Source organism: Corylus avellana, chromosome 9, assembly GCF_965113065.1.
Source record: "Corylus avellana chromosome 9, dhCorAvel1.hap1.2, whole genome shotgun sequence".
Lineage (NCBI taxonomy): Eukaryota > Viridiplantae > Streptophyta > Magnoliopsida > Fagales > Betulaceae > Corylus > Corylus avellana.
In genome coordinates, this window is record NC_142498.1 from 23,137,754 (window position 1) to 23,154,162 (window position 16,409).

At 36.4% G+C, this 16,409-nt stretch overlaps 2 protein-coding genes across 4 annotated transcripts; both read left to right on the forward strand.

Moving 5' to 3' along the window:
• Window positions 1-139: 139 nt before the first annotated feature.
• On the forward strand, window positions 140-4,820 carry HMG1 (hydroxy methylglutaryl CoA reductase 1). Its single transcript, XM_059604361.2, has 4 exons — window positions 140-1,268; window positions 2,042-2,223; window positions 3,463-3,809; window positions 3,899-4,820. Exons 1-4 carry the CDS (start codon window positions 283-285, stop codon window positions 4,139-4,141), a joined length of 1,758 nt encoding a protein of 585 aa, XP_059460344.2. The 5' UTR covers window positions 140-282; the 3' UTR covers window positions 4,142-4,820.
• Window positions 4,821-6,175: 1,355 nt separating this feature from the next.
• LOC132189663 (subtilisin-like protease) lies at window positions 6,176-9,339 on the forward strand. Of its 3 annotated transcripts, none has more exons than XM_059604425.2 (4): window positions 6,176-6,539; window positions 6,634-6,705; window positions 6,822-6,899; window positions 9,032-9,339. In XM_059604425.2, exons 1-3 carry the CDS (start codon window positions 6,375-6,377, stop codon window positions 6,876-6,878), a joined length of 294 nt encoding a protein of 97 aa, XP_059460408.1. In that variant the 5' UTR covers window positions 6,176-6,374; the 3' UTR covers window positions 6,879-6,899; window positions 9,032-9,339. The 3 variants fall into 3 exon arrangements, with proteins under 3 accessions (XP_059460408.1, XP_059460407.1, XP_088366637.1); XM_059604424.2 differs by having other exon boundaries at window positions 9,035-9,339; XM_088510511.1 differs by having other exon boundaries at window positions 6,822-9,339.
• The last annotated feature ends 7,070 nt before the right edge of the window (window positions 9,340-16,409 follow it).

Here is a 16,409-nt window from a genome sequence, read left to right on the forward strand (position 1 = left end):
GGGGGAATGAGTTGTCAGTGGCCAAACGTGTGCATCCTCCACGGCAGCATCCTACACGTGTATACACTGACCCGCATTCCCCGCACTCCAGCTATATATAATGCCTCTTCTTGGTCCTAAAACTGCGCTCAGTCCGCTAACGTCCCACTCTCTCTGCCCTTTCATATTTGTCATTTTTCATTTTTTGTTACTTTTCCCAATTTACCACTTGGTAAACAAAAGAAGAAGAAAGAAGAAGGATTAAACAGAAAAAACCAAAAAAAAAAAAAAATCGTAGTGCCAATGGACATTCGCAGGAGGCCACCGAGGCCTCCGCCACAGCGAACCACCGCACACAACGCGGGGACCCACCATCACTCACAAAGCGGAAGATCAACGTCGTCAGGAGCCGTGGATGATCGGTCTCCGTCGCCAACGCCGAGAGCATCGGACGCGCTGCCTCTGCCGCTGTATCTGACGAACGCGGTGTTCTTCACGCTCTTCTTCTCGGTGGCGTACTTCCTGCTCCACCGGTGGCGCGACAAGATCCGAAGCTCGACGCCGCTCCACGTGGTCACGCTCTCCGAGATCGCCGCCATTGTCTCCCTTATCGCCTCATTCATCTACCTCCTTGGCTTCTTCGGCATCGACTTCGTCCAGTCATTCATCTCACGCGCCTCCCACGACGCGTGGGACCTCGACGACCCCCACCACCAGAACTTCCTCGTCGACGACCGTACCCCTTGCATTGCTCCTTCATTACCCAAATTGCCCGGCCCTGAGGTTGTAATTCCAACTTTGTCCTCCGAAGAGGACGAGGAGATTATCAATTCGGTAGTTGACGGTACAATCCCGTCGTACTCGCTGGAATCGAGGCTCGGGGACTGCAAGCGAGCGGCTTCGATTCGGAGAGAAGCGGTGCAGAGAACGACGGGGAGGTCGCTGCAGGGTTTGGCTCTGGAAGGGTTCGATTACGAGTCGATTCTGGGGCAGTGCTGCGAAATGCCGGTGGGCTACGTGCAGATTCCGGTGGGGATCGCCGGGCCGTTGCTGCTCGACGGGTTCGAGTACTGGGTGCCCATGGCCACCACCGAGGGGTGCCTCGTGGCCAGCGCCAACCGAGGGTGCAAGGCCATCCACGCCTGTGGTGGCGCAGCCAGCATGTTGTTGAGGGACGCGATGACGAGAGCCCCGGTGGTCCGATTCGGCTCGGCCAAGAGGGCTTCGGATTTGAAGTTCTTCTTGGAGGATCCAATCAATTTCGATACTCTGTCCGTCGTTTTCAACAGGTCAGGTTTATTCTCAGGATTCCATTTTCTCCCGAGTTTATGGGTTTTTTTTGGGTTGATTTACTGGTTTGCTTAAACTTTCAATTGATGCCTCTGATTGGTTTGTCTGTATTTATGGTTCTCTGTTGTGTTTGACTTGGGTTTTGATTTGTCTGTTTTTTTCCTTCTCTCTCAATTGAAAGCTGTTGACGTTGATAAATTTTTGACACTCTGGACACATTTGTTTTGGTCTGGTTGGTGTTGATTGGTCAGTGGGCATATACTTTCTGCTTGTTTTCTGAGATACTTGAGCAAGGCTAGAAAGAGGAAGTGACGTTAGACGCCCTCAGAGGAGCCTAACCAGAAAGGAAAAAGAAAACTAGTGATAACAACGTTTAGAAAATCAGATTTTACGTTTCGTTTCCAAAAAGAAAGAGGAAAAAAGAAAATCAGTAATTAGGGAATATTTGATAATGGCCTTAAAAAGTGTATTTTTGGTAAAATTTGAAAAGTGTTTGGTGTTTGAATTGTTTGGTAATAGTTTTGAAAACAAAAAAACTGTCAATTTAAAAAATTTCATTAACAACGCACTTCTCTCTACAGAGAATGAAAACAAATCAAACGGTCAGTTCAAGTGAGTTGTATAGTTGTATAATGCTATGGGTGAGGTTCTTGATTTTTCGAATCCAAAACAAATTAATATTATTAAGTGAAGAGTGCGGTTAATTGAAGTTAAAGGGAGTATTAGTTTTAAGGAATTTTAGTCATAGTGCTATTTGTTTTTCGGGTTGCAGATCAAGTAGATTCGCAAGGCTGCAAGGTATCCATTGCGGTATGGCAGGGAAGAATCTCTATATCAGATTTAGCTGCAGCACTGGCGATGCGATGGGGATGAACATGGTGTCGAAAGGGGTTCAGAACGTCCTGGATTTCCTTCAAAGTGATTTCCCTGACATGGATGTTATTGGCATCTCGGGTTAGTTCCTTGTTCTTTGCTACTACAGTAGCTGAAAATTTTCTGTTCAGTGGCCAGTGAAATTGATTTAAGCCGACTGTCTTGGTTTATTCTACTGATTTTGAAGTTTTTTTTTTTTTTTTTTTTTTTTAAAAAAAAAATTCATCTTATTCAAGCCTATATCTTTTACTGATTTAGAGAAGCATATTCCTTCCTCACTGTCTCTTGTAAGTATTAGAGCTTGTTGTCCTTGTTTTCCCTCAATTATGGACCTCCTTTCCTTCTTTATGGTATTTCAATATCATTAACATGGCACATGTCAACATCTTTTGAGCTTGTTGTCCTTGTTTCCCCTCAATTATGGACCGCCTTTCCTTTTTTATGGTATTTCAATATCATTAACATGGCACATGTCAACATCTTTTGATGGAGTAAAATCAGTTGGTTTGGGTTTATTATATTTATTCATAGCACTGCTGTCATTTAAAATTTTGATACTTTAACACTGGCTTACAGTTTGACCTCTATCTTTTTTCTGATTATTTTGAAATTTGTGAGTCATTTTCTACCGCTAAAAGAGTGAGGCGTCCCCTTAGTTATGTTAAAACACCGGTATGTTTGATAATGGTTTTGAAAAGTGTTTGTTTGGTTTTGGTTTGAAAAAGTGTTTTGATCTGATATAAAAGTGAGAATTATTTTTTGTTGGGCAAATTTGCGTTTGAAAAGTATTTTGTATTTTGAATTGTTTGGTAATGTTTATGAGAAAAGTGTATTTCTAGTTTTGAAAAAAAAAAAATGTTTTTAAAGCCATTACCATATGTGGTCTTTGTTTCCTATGTAAGTAGTCAGTTTGTACAACTGGCAGATTTCCTCACATGACAGCTATAGTTTTGTTTGAGGATGCACTGATTTATATCTTGAAAAGAACATTATGAGTAGTTTGTACATCACTGCGTCTGCATTCCTAATTCTTATTGAGAAATCATTGTCAGAGCTAACTCTGGTCCTCAACTGTGAGCAATTTTTCAAAGATTTGCTCTTTCAAGTCATATTATTTTTAGTAGTTTACTCGTTTTAATAAGCAGTTGTCGTTTTTGGGATGTTAGAATTATTTAACATTACAAACAAGAAAGATAAACTATTGCATCTGCTCACTCTTTAGACGTGTCTTCATTTGGATGTATGTGAGTTAATTTTCTAAGGTTGGTTTGTAAATATCAGTTTATTTTCCTGGTATTTACGTTTTACTTAATTGTGCAGGTAATTTTTGTTCGGACAAGAAACCGGCTGCCATAAATTGGATTGAAGGACGTGGGAAATCTGTTGTTTGTGAGGCGACAATCAAGGAAGAGGTGGTGAAGAAAGTATTGAAGACCAACGTAGCTGCCCTGGTAGAGCTCAACGTGCTCAAAAACCTCGCTGGATCTGCAATTGCTGGTGCCCTTGGTGGATATAATGCCCATGCCAGCAACATTGTTTCTGCAATCTTTATTGCCACTGGCCAAGATCCAGCACAAAATGTGGAGAGTTCTAACTGCATCACCATGATGGAAGCAGTCAATGATGGGAAGGATCTTCACGTCTCTGTGACCATGCCTTCTATTGAGGTAATTGGAAATTCCATATGGTGATGGTTATAATTTGTTAAATTGCTGATTCAAAACTTAATGGCTCGTTTGATTTCTGTTTCTGTCAGGTGGGTACTGTTGGAGGCGGGACTCAACTTGCTTCTCAATCTGCTTGCTTGAATTTAATTGGTGTGAAGGGTGCAAACAAAGAGTCACCAGGGTCAAACTCTAGGCTTTTGGCCACCATTGTAGCTGGTGCAGTTTTGGCAGGGGAGCTCTCCCTGATGTCTGCAATCGCAGCTGGGCAGCTTGTCAACAGTCACATGAAATACAACAGATCCAGCAAAGATGTGACCAAAGTCGCATCCTGAACAAAAACGAGGCCCCAACAATGAAAATAAAATGCAAAAGAGGCCAAGAGAGAGAGAGAGAGGGAATCATGGAGAGGAAAGCAAATTAATTCAGCTGGTGCCCATGTGAGGTTGCTTTACTTTCATATCTGTAAAGTTGGTTAATTGTGGAAAGTGGGGGAGAAAATGAAACGTGGCTAGTTGTTTGGTCTCCCTGCCTCTCCCATCTCTCTCTCTCTCTCTCTCTCTCTCTCTGAGTAAAGTAATGATAAACGTCATCTTTGTGTTTTTCTTGTGTCTATTCAAAATTAATGTGATTTTTAAAATTATCACTGAATTTGTAATAAGTTATTATTGAATTTTGATCAAATGATAATTTTAAAAGTCACATTAATTTTGGGTGAATACAAGAGAGACACAAAAGTAACATTTATCATTATTCCTGCCAGTGTGACTGCATTCTTGGCTGCCTGTGAGAGCTTGAAGCGCCCCCACCCTAGTATATTGTGGTGTCAATTGTCGTTGTAGTATCTGTTCTGTCTTCATTGTTGTTATTTGGTTTTATATGTTTGTAGTAGGGGACCAGAATACTTGTTTAAGGGTCTGGTGGTTTGCGTTTTTCCTTATCACTTTGTAGTTTGTAGTTTGTACCCCAGAATGACACCTCCCCAGATAAGATATTGCAAGTTTAGTTACTGCATGCATATTGACTTATTGCAAGTTTCGTCACCAGAATGACCGGAATTTCTCATGATGGCGTCAGATGCGGAAACACACCAGAAAATCTCATGATTTAAAGATTAGACTTAAATATCGTGTTATTCTCTTACAAATTTATTTATTTATATTTTTTTATGAAAGTATTATTGAACTTGGGAGGCTTACGTGTGGGTTTTACAGATTTAATGGTTGGTTTGTACATCTATTAAAGTGAATTAGATAAATATTGAAAGAAAGTACCAAGGCTTGCTAATGAGTTGAGGATGGTGTTTGGAGGTGAGGCCTTGGAGGCAAAGGGGGCGGAGGCGATGATGCAGTCGGCATAAGGCAGAGAGGTGATGATGAGGGCACGACTTTTGGGTTTGGCGCGAGCATGTGGGAGCTTGTCGGTTGGGCGTGGAATGTCGGATCCATTACCAAATAGCTCACATGGTGAAGAGCTCAAAAAACTAATTTTTAGTTCAAAAAAGACAAAAGGAAAAATATTTTTAAAAACTTTACCTGGATCAGTGAATGATTCTTCGAGAAAATTATGCAAAAATGAAATAAAATAAACTTAGAACGGACAAAATTATTGTTTTCAAAAATATTTGCTGAAATACTCTCTTAAATTCTTAATTAATGTTAGGGAGGACTCTCAAAATACTCTTTCAAAATAAAAACAAGCTCTTATTTCTCTCACATGGTTTTTAAAAAATAATATTCACTTAGAATTAGAAGGATGCTATAATAACACAAGAATAGCACCTATCATTTTTCATAGTTAAAATACGGGAAATGCTATGTGCTCGGTTGGTGTTCTTCTTGTGTTCTTCTCATTCTAAGTATAAATTATTTTATAAAAACCAAGTGAGAAATAAGAGCAATTTTATTTATTTATTTTTTGTTTTTTTTTATAAAATAATTTTTACATAAGATTAGGAAGACACAAAAAGAACATTAAGAAAGCACTTAGCATTTTCCTTAAAATACCGAGTGTTGTAATATACTTTAAGAAAAAAGGAATTCTAGGTGTTCTTTTATATATATATATATATATATATATAAACAATTTTTTAACTAAAATTGTGGCTAAACATTTTTGTGCAACGGAATGCGAACGTTATTGAGTTGGGATGGTCCGGCCACTCCTAAATGTATTTATTTTAAATTTTTTATTAATTGGGTTGAAAATTTTTGTGTTAAATTAAAAAATTTTGAGTTGAGTTGGGAAAAATGTATTTCCCAAACAAGCCCCCTACCCGACCCGAATTGGGCAGGGGCGGCGTGGCCTCTCCTTCCTTCATCATTAACATTCAATTACCCCGTAATTTGGAGACACGTTTACAAAAAAATCTGAATCCTGTTGGGTGTTGGCCATATATCGTCCGCGTCTTCGTTCTCGCATCTCACTGCTCGTAAAATTCATTGCAATTAAATTAGCAGACAATAAACGAAAGAATAGATAAAACCAAAGGTCAAAACCCTAAATTGGGCGTAAACCCTAGAAATTCTATTAGCGAAGAAGCCCTAACAAGCTCTGAATTTCGGTTCGATGGCGAGCAGTTGGAGAAGAGCATTGGGAAATACGAGGTCCTTCGTAGGCAATGCGATGGGAGGCCTTAGAGGAGGAACCAACCTGGCTTCGTGGGTCGTGGCTGGAACCCTAGCTTACTACCTTTGGGTCAAGCCCTCCCGAGACCTCAAGCGCGAACAAGAGGTGATTGTCCGTTAGTTCTTTATCTCGATTCGTGCACAGCAAATTCAACTGCTTTTGATTGGGCTGAAGGCTTGGTGTGTTCTTTTGGTTGCAGGAAAGGGCAGCGCTTGCAGCTTCGGATCCTAATCGCTACGTTGAGAAACGAAAACCAATTCCCGACTCTCAGGTGTTGCTCAAACCCTGTCCTTATATGCAACTAAAGATCACCGAATTGTAGCTTCTTCTTATACTAATATTACTGGTTTTATTCATTTCTGTGATTTGGGAATTTTTTTTCTTCAGCAAACTGGTTTGATATACGGCAAGAAGAATAATGTAACTAGGAATCAGGAGGAATGAACTGCTGGGCATCGCAAATTTGTAAGTTGTCTTTGTTGGGTTATGGTTAATTTGACCATAAGCTGATGATTCATGACTTTGGTCTTTAAGATATTGTGGTATTGGGGGATTATTGATCGGAATTTTTTTTTGGATATGCAATAAGTAATAGAATATCCAGTTCTGGGTGACACCTTAATGAAATGTTCATGCTTTGATATAGTTCTGGAAATCATTTGTTGGGATGATCTTTATTGTTATCTATACTATTAAATAATGGGATAAGAAATAAAAGCGGTCGATTCTGTATCCTTGGTGCATTTATTTACTTTATGATTAGCCAAAATAAAATTAAGAAGTTATGGAGATTTTCTCTCTGGTTGTCCTTTTTCTCCTCACTGTGTTTGTCTATTGTTTCAAATAATAAGAAACATGTGCTGATTATGAAGTGAATTATTTGGCAACGGAGTCTCACATATTGTTACTCAAAACATATGTGCACGAGCCCTATGAAACCTGTGTTGTCTTCTGATGTTGTTTTGAGCCATCTAAAGTTTCTGATAGCATGGCATTTCTTTGTTAGTGTTTTTTAGAGGCAAGTAGCTTCATTCAATTGGCTTTCACAGATTATTTGTTATCCTATGATGAAATAGGAACTGCGTGATAACTTGATGTTTTATGTGGCATCATAGAGGCCTCCTGAACAGCGGTTCAGGTGGCCAAAGTGTGGGTGTAGACAGGATGCTAGTCCAATTCTTACTAAAAGTACAATCAATAAATAGTAAGGGAGACATTTGTTGAATGTAGACAATGCACATCTATACATGAACTTATTGGTGCTAAGTTTTGTTCTATAGCTAGCCCAGGAAAAAAGAAAAAAAAAAGTTTTGCTTTATAGTTAGGTTGTTGTAAAGATGACTGGCTTCTGGTGTAATTATATTCAAAAATTTAACTTCTCTTCTGTCAACTTTGTTTATACTTGGAGAGACGAGAAGTGTTATAGCTAATTGCAGGGGGTAGCACAACTGGCCAAGCTCCACACCCATTCATTCCCTTGGGGTCACTCACTTATCTTAAAAAAAAAGAGAAAGTTTTATATGAAAATGAAAAAGAATTATGGCAGTGAATACTCAAGACCACTAATCCTCGCAAATATAAGCTATAGAGTGCTTGCAAAATCTCTAGGGTTATAGATTTTTTATATATGAATATCACTTTGAAAAACTGTGTCCTAGTATGCCTTTCAAAGAGCATTGAGGGATTATGGAGGAGATCACGGTAGAGAAGTGTTTAGTTAAGGGCTGCAGTGGGGCCCTTTAGGCCTTTTTTATCAGATAAATAGACGATTTTAATATTACCATGTTCTCAAATAGTTACTAGCTCCTGCCAATAAATTTTGGCTCAAATAGTACTTTCCCCCATAAGAATCAGTGCAGGGTGAGGTCCTTGATTCAAGACCCACATGAAGCGTGTGTAACATTATCAATAAGAGAAAAGGAAGGTGCAGTGGGGCTGGCAGCCTTTCTGAATTGACTAAATCTCTAATTTGATCACTTTTTGGAGTAGTCCCAACCATACTTGATGAGGCCATAGCTCATGGTGTATCTTTGAAATTGAAATTAGCTCAAGAGGTATGAAGTTTCAATCCAATGTGGCATCAATATTCTTGATGAGGTTCCCCTACGCATGTGGAACCCTCAGGACCTTGATGAGCCATAAATTCCCCGATTGCTGCATTGAATTTTCAAATTAGGAATTCCCGTCCAGTCCAGGTTGGTTCTCAAAAGTTTATAGTATTATGTACCTTCTAAATATGTCAAATGCCCATTTTTACGGGTTTGATGATTAATTAGCTAGAGTTGTGCTAGTGGTCAGTTTAATTTACTACGTATGTTCCTTTCTTTCTTTGCCGGGTCACCTGAGTGCAAGGGAAGCTTTTTTTTTCCCCAGGACCCCCGCTAATTAAGTTCATACTTCTAGTACCAGGAGTTCGCCTGGACTGATCTTTTGAAATTTTAATATCCTGAATCTTCTTTTAATTGCACATGCAACTTCTGTTGAAATATTGTAATCCGCAAGACACTTGGATGATTTTGTTGCGTAAATATGCAGTTTTTGAATTGCAATTAGTATTTTTGTGAATTTGTTTATGGCTATGCTTATGTGAGAGATAGCAGGTGGGCAGGTGCTTCTCTTTGGATCATCACGAAGGAAACATCTACTAAATGTTCTTCTTTTTCTTTTCTTTTTTTTTGGGTTTTGCCATTTCTATTTTGTTCTCTAATTAATTCTAGAGACAAACAGGGGAATGGGCATGTTGCCTAGTATATTTCCTTTTTCTTTTCTTCACAGGGTGTGCTTGTCAGTGGCGATGAACTCACGCATATCGTTGTGTTATTTTGGCATATAGTAAAAATTTACACACAGAAGAAGATACGTTTTACGAATTACATTCATGTATATGATAAATTATTTTGGATTACTTGAAAAATTATCAGGGTTATATTGTATATTAAAGATATAGGAGAAAATGGGACTAAGAGCTTATTTGGGTTTGTGTTTGCGTTTGAGTGACTTAAAAATGTGTTTAATACTCAAAAAGTTTGTTTAAAGAAAAAGTATCAATTTGGTAAAAAAAATTGAAAGCACTTTTAAAGGTTCAAAAAGCCTAAAAATGACTGAAACACATTTTTGGCAGAAACTTAAAAATAAAGCTTTTGCCAAGAAGTGTTTATTGATTTAAAAACTTTATTTTTCAAACACAATTCTAAACATGCAATAGGAATGCAATTGCTACTCATCAATGATAACTCAATAATATTTGGGCATGTTATTTTATCTTGTGTGTACATCCCGTTTTCACAACCAAAACCTACTATCAATGTTAAGCCCAATAAAGAAAATATTCCAACAATACAAACCAAGGTTGAATAACATACTTAAAAGCCCTGAGAGCGAGTAACCTAATATAAAGTTCGATGAGCTATACCTATTCGAAACAACCAGTTCTCCAACACCCACAAATTGCTGGTCCCAAAAAATATGAGCTCGTTTGCTAATGCCTTTTAGGAGGTCTGCTTTGCTTTTATGTTTTTTATTGTTGCGATATGACATAAAAGTGAAATAAAGTAATTTTGTGTGTTGAGTTGCTTGTTAATGCTTTTTTGCCTTCTCTTTTTTTCTTCCAAAAAACTAAAAAGCTGTTATAAAAAACGTTAGCAAATGAGCATATAATTACTTGTAGAGTGGGGAAGAAGAAAGCAATCCTGTCTCGAGGGGTTGAATGCAAGAACGAACCAGGAGCCCAGCAGGATTAACAACAAAAAGAGAAGAGCTGTGCAATAGACAGACATCCTATGTCCCTTCCCCGTGGGCATAGACAACAGGATGGATAGTTCACATGTACATTGGCCCACTCTAACTTGGGCCTCAAATCCACAAGATACGCTCACGAACTATTGCTTCGACTTGACCCTCTGTGCGCTACTCACTTGTCTACAAGGAGCCTGTTCAGGTGCAGGTGTTTTTCCACGTGTTCGTCCCATGTAAACTTTGTCTTTAAGGCCGTGGGGCCGGATGGGTCGAAAGTTCAAAGCTGAGCTCTACTTGCTTTCTTTCCGACCAACATTTTGATGTTCCAACTGGTGAAGGGCGCATCCAGAGCTGAAGCTACTAGCTCCCTATGAGTCTATGACAATTTTATTTTATTTTTTAATTTTTAATTTTTTGTTGATAGCCCACTATGAGATGATCGAGTAGTACCAACTGGGTATCATAAGTTTTTACTGTTATTTTGTTACAAATTTATGTGACAAAAGGGTAATGTGTGTAATTGTATTGGATTGAAAAATGACTGGGCTTTCTGTGATCATATTGTGGTGTATTTTTCCCTTTCTGACTTTAGGTTACTTTTAGACTTTTGTTTTTTTTGGCTTGGCCTAACAATGAACATACCCAACGTCTTAACATGATCATCTAATTTTGCAAGCTTATTCCAACCATTGGACGTTGATTAGCAGTGATTAGAGATTAGGCAAAATTAAGAAGATTTCCAGGGGATGGGATTGGTGGAAAGACGACAAATGGGTTTGGTGCCGACCACATGGGCATTTGAGCTGAGGAGGAGGCAGTGCGTCTCCAACTTGCTTATTCTTTTTAATTGATAATTACGCCATTCAGTGGCGTTTAGGGCCATTTGTCAAGCTTGATGCCTACCTTTAATTATTTACTTACTGCTCCTTACTAAACTTTCAACAACTTTGATTTTTGCTTAATCAAATGTGGACCACTAATGTCCCTCATTTTAAATAATTACACTTTATTTATTTATTTATTTATTTTCTTTCAAACGAATTTTGGCGGCATATTTATTATCTTTTCTTTTCTTTTCTTTTCTTTTCTTCAGACAAATACATTAACAAACAAGTCAAACCACCACAAAAAAAAAAAAAAAAAAAAACTCATAAACACACAAAAACAGTTTTGAGATTTATGTCCCATAACAACACTTTAAATTAAATTAAAAAAAAAAAAAAAAAACCAAAACACGTTAAAGTTTAATATATCATGAGTAATGAACATCCCAGAAATGTATATACTTATACAAAACCTTAGAATTTAGCTTTGAAAACCTGCTTATAAGGAGAGAGTGATTAAAAGCTTATATACACAACATTTTAACATATTTCCACGCTCTACAACCAATATCTATGATGATTCATTCTATTGACACTAACTCGAGGATAGCATTTTCTCTTATGACAACTCCATTTCTCTATCGGTATTCAATGGTTTGACAATTTGCACATTCATAATATACTAGAGCACTTGAACAAGAACCTCTACCATAGTGTTATGCTCCAATATCAAAAGTTACCAAAAATAAAAGTGTTCCAATATTTAAGATATGTTTATAAATAGATTGTGGTTGTTTAACTGAACTTTTGAAAGCCCAGTAGAAGTAGTGATAATGGTTTCGCAGAAAGTATGATGGTCATTATTATATCCTCCACTTTATGAACTAAACTAGAGTTATCAATCTAAACAACAAGGATAACTTTTTTCCTAGTGGCTTTAAAAAGAAGATTTTATTTTCAAAAACCAGATGCTTGTATTAATTTTCAAGTGATTCCCATGTTCCTAGCTAGAATATAAAGTGATTCCCCATGTCAGGTGATTTCTGCTTAGTATTTTTAATCGCCGACAATGTTGAAAATTTTACTATTTTTTTTTTTTTTTATATAGTATATCTAAATAATCAAATTAAAATAAGAATCTTGTTCCAGCTTATCAATTATGATTGGCTACAAACTTCATAAGAACACCAGTTCTCAAGCTACCTCTGAACTATAAAATGGATTAAAATTTGGTATGATATATATCTATTATATATATGGATAAACTATATGCTTGTCACCTCACCTGAAGTAATCATTGGAAAGGAATGTAATATTTTTTTTGTCTTCCAATTTTATTATATACATATATATAGATTAAAACATAAGAAAATAATCCCTACCATCAAACAATGATAATTTTTTTTTTTTAAAAAAAAAAAATTTCATATTAAACAATGATAACTTGTTAGTTTTTGTATTGTTCTGAGCGAACATCGCATAAGAATTGTATTCTCTTTTTTTTTTTTTTTTTTTTCTCTCTTTTTTCTTAGTTCTTAATTTCTTCCTCTCTCTCTCTCTCTCTCTCTCTCTCTTTTTTATGAACCCATCAGTCACGGTGTGTCAACTATATATATTATTTATTCTTATATCATTTCCAAAATCATGGGAAGTTCACTGTGCATTTACAAGGAGTTTTTTTTTTTTTTTTAAGTGTCCTGACTCTCTCTAAATTAAAAACAGGAAATTCACGTGTAATATTGCTAGAGATCCCTTGAAGATGAGACTTTGCTTTGAGTTAAATCTGTTGGATATAGCTTACAATTAATTATCTCACGATACTTATATATAATAATAATTTCAATTAATTATTGAATTTATTCTTGTTAAAAAAATAATAATTAGAGGTTAGTTTAAAGTATAACATCATTACTGTGGAATTACACAATTTGAAGACCATTTCAATGGGTTCGTTTAATTTTGACGAGGCTGCATGGTAATAAATTAATAATGTGCTGAGAAGGAAAGGAATCGTTGTGCCAAAGGCGGCGCGTCTATAATGGGAGACAACACTCATACAAGTGGGTGTGATTAAATTGGTGTGTGATGGACTTTGGCATAACAATTACACGTCAGCTCATGTCAATCCACTCCCCCCACTTGTGTTTCTGGGGCCCACATCTCCATCACAATAAATTGGATGCTGACTTGGTGCTTAATTGAACCTTTCCAATTATTTCATTTTTCTTGTTTCTTTCTTTCTTTATTATTAACATTAGGGTCCCACAATATATAATTACATTTTATAATTCACATTAAGATTTATGGCCCTGTTGCCAATGGCCCTGGTCTGTAACTAACTGTACCAGGGCAGCTTTGATCCCACAAAAAAAAAAAAAAAAAAAAAAAAAATTCCACCTCAAAATTAATTATAACATCTTTACTTTTTATACTATATCAATCATTTTTTTTTATTATTCAAATAAAAAAATCACTACAAAACAAATTTTTTACTTTTTTCCATATAAAATATATTTTCACTTTTCTCCACAAAACATTTTTACTAAAACCAATCAAATACATATATCTAAAAAAAAAATACTACAGTATCGGCCCTGGTACAGTATCACCCTAGGACCATTGGCAAACAGGACCTATATTATATACAAGCCAACCATTCAAAACACAAACAAAACGTAAATAACATATGGTGTGCAAAATTGAATTTAAATCATGAAATTCATGGCATAAATTTTTTAAAAATTAGTCTGAAAAAAATATGTTTCAACTTATTTAAAATACTGTTAAATATTTTAATATCATTAATATTTATTTATTAATTAAAATTAAATTTAATGTGTTTTTTAAATATTTAAAAACACTTAACACTATTTTAAATAAATTAAAAATATATTTTTTAAATTGATTTGTAAAAAATTTTCATCATGACGAAATTAATCATTTTCATTACTGTTCATCTCTAAAAAACGCAAAAAGCATTAAATCTGAGGTCATTGTTACTGTTCAAAATTATTTATGTTATTTCCAAAGTGGTGGTGTCAAGTAGAAAGAATAAGAGATTGTCATTATTTGGAGAAGGACGAATACAATTCATAGTTGTCGTCCGCTATGATTCAGCTCCTCTCGGCAAGACAAGACCTGCAGGTTGTCTATCGCAAGTAATTTTCCATTTACGTGTGTGCCTCTAGTTTGACTAATTATAGAAAGAAATCAAATGATTCAAGCGGCAGACTGCAGTGAGTGAAGTGCTGTGAACCACAGGATGAGAATTTAGTAACCTTTGATGGAGACATGTGGTGGGGTTTATCTTTTGGGGTCCCATGTAACGTAAGGCTCATGGACTCTATCGCTGATTCACACTGTGTGGCTGGGGACTTTCAAGGCTTCAACCCATCTGATCCACTGAACCTTTATGATATAGATAGGATATGAGATATGTGCCGCACAAAGGATAAGGTTGACCAAGTTCCGATGTCCCGACACATTCCACGTGGTCTGACCACCTCCCTGCCCCGGACCTCAACACCGCACGTCACCTCTCTGCTGGCTTCATGCCTAGATATGCACGTGTAAATCAAGATTCTCAATCTATGTCAAGCTAGCCCTTCGATTACTCAAAGTTTTTTTTGGGTCCCAGTTATTCAACGTACGAGATCATCATCATCATCATCACCTTTGATTGTCATTTGTCAAGCAAAACTGGGGGAGCCTATACCATTACCACCATGTTTGTTTTCGCACGTGCGCCATACCCATGCATGCACGTTCCCGAAATTTTTATCAACTCCGTTGGATAAAATTAAAATTGTCGAGTGTGGATGGATGGATAATCGAAAAATCTTAATCCCGCTAGCCAATTAAGGTACTTATAATTTGGTTTTGTTTCTTACTTGGGTCTTTGCCAATCAAATTAAGTTGTGGGAGGCTAGCTAGGAGGTAGGAGCCAATGAAATAGCAATTATGACAAAAGTGGGTAGGTCATTTTAATAATAAATATCCAATCAACGACTCAATATGGTATTGAACCAACTCCCCCCCCCCGCCCCCCTCTCTTTATTTGTTGGAATTTCAACCTATTCCCCTTTTGAAATGTTACACATACTTGACCCAATCGAAAAAAAAGCTGCAAAGTCAAAATTTGAAACCACCTCTAGCATAATTCAAAACCCTCACAAGGCTCAATAAAGGTTCACCTACTCGCTAGAATTTTTATAAACTGACTCAGATACATTTAAGTCAGCCTAAAGAATTGAGGAGTTATTGATTTACTTAACCACTGAAGGACCTGCAATGCCCGTCTTTCTTAGGGCGGGCCCATCCCATCACGCTCGAAGTGGCTTATCAAGGACATTAGAGGCATCAAGCCGAAGAGAAGTCCGTTGACTTGGCCCAAGAACATACCCTGCTTCCAGGACTATGATACACCTATATAGCTTGATCCCCAGATTAGATAACCGCTTTGTCACGCAAGGAAACCTTCCCAATTTTCGCGAGAGGAATTATTATCCACGCCATCAACAAAGGTAAATTCTACTAGGACTTCGGCAGAGCCTTCTAACCTTCTGTCCTCTTTTTAGCCTCCTTCTAGTGCTTGGTGCATTGTATATATCAACATATATCACCTATCATACTTTTGTTTTGAACTTTAAAAAAAAAAAAAAAATACTACTAAATAACTTTTATAAGCTAGGTGGGGGTGAGAGGTACGGAACGAACAAAATTCCAACCAATTATTATTATTATTTTTTAGGCGTGATCCGTTAGCCTGTAAAATATTTTTCTTTCCATAAAGTATTTAATATTTAATTATCAAGAGACAATTAAGAGTAATTTTAAGGATTTTGTTTGAGAAATAGAGTTTTTAAATTAAAAAATGTTTTTTGGCACTAAAAGTATGTTTTGACTATTTTTAGAATAAAAAAGTCAAAGAAGTATTTTAAAAAAAATTTACTGGTACTAGCTTTTATTTGACACAATTTTTTAGATATTAAAAGTATTTTTTAAGCTCTCTAACATAATACCAAACAAATTCTAAACCATTAATTGAAAGACGCAGCCGACGTTTGATTTATAAGCTTTCAGTATTCATGAATATACAGAAATAATTTTTTTAATAAGAAAAAAAAAAAAACTCAATGGTAAGTTAGTTAACCATGGTTAAAGGAATATATGCCTTGCTCTAATTTGTAATTTGCATCTTATGCATTCCCCTAACTATAACTATCCGGCCACTTCATCCTGCCTAGGGCTTCGTGTGTTAAAGCTTTTTCTTTTTCCTTTTTGTTTTTCTCTTTAGAACAAAAAGTTAACAAACAAAGCAAATTCTATAATATTCATAAAATACTCAAAGTTGTTTTATATTTATGTCAATTTTATAATACTTTTTAGAGTAATGCTACATGTTATTTTTATGTTT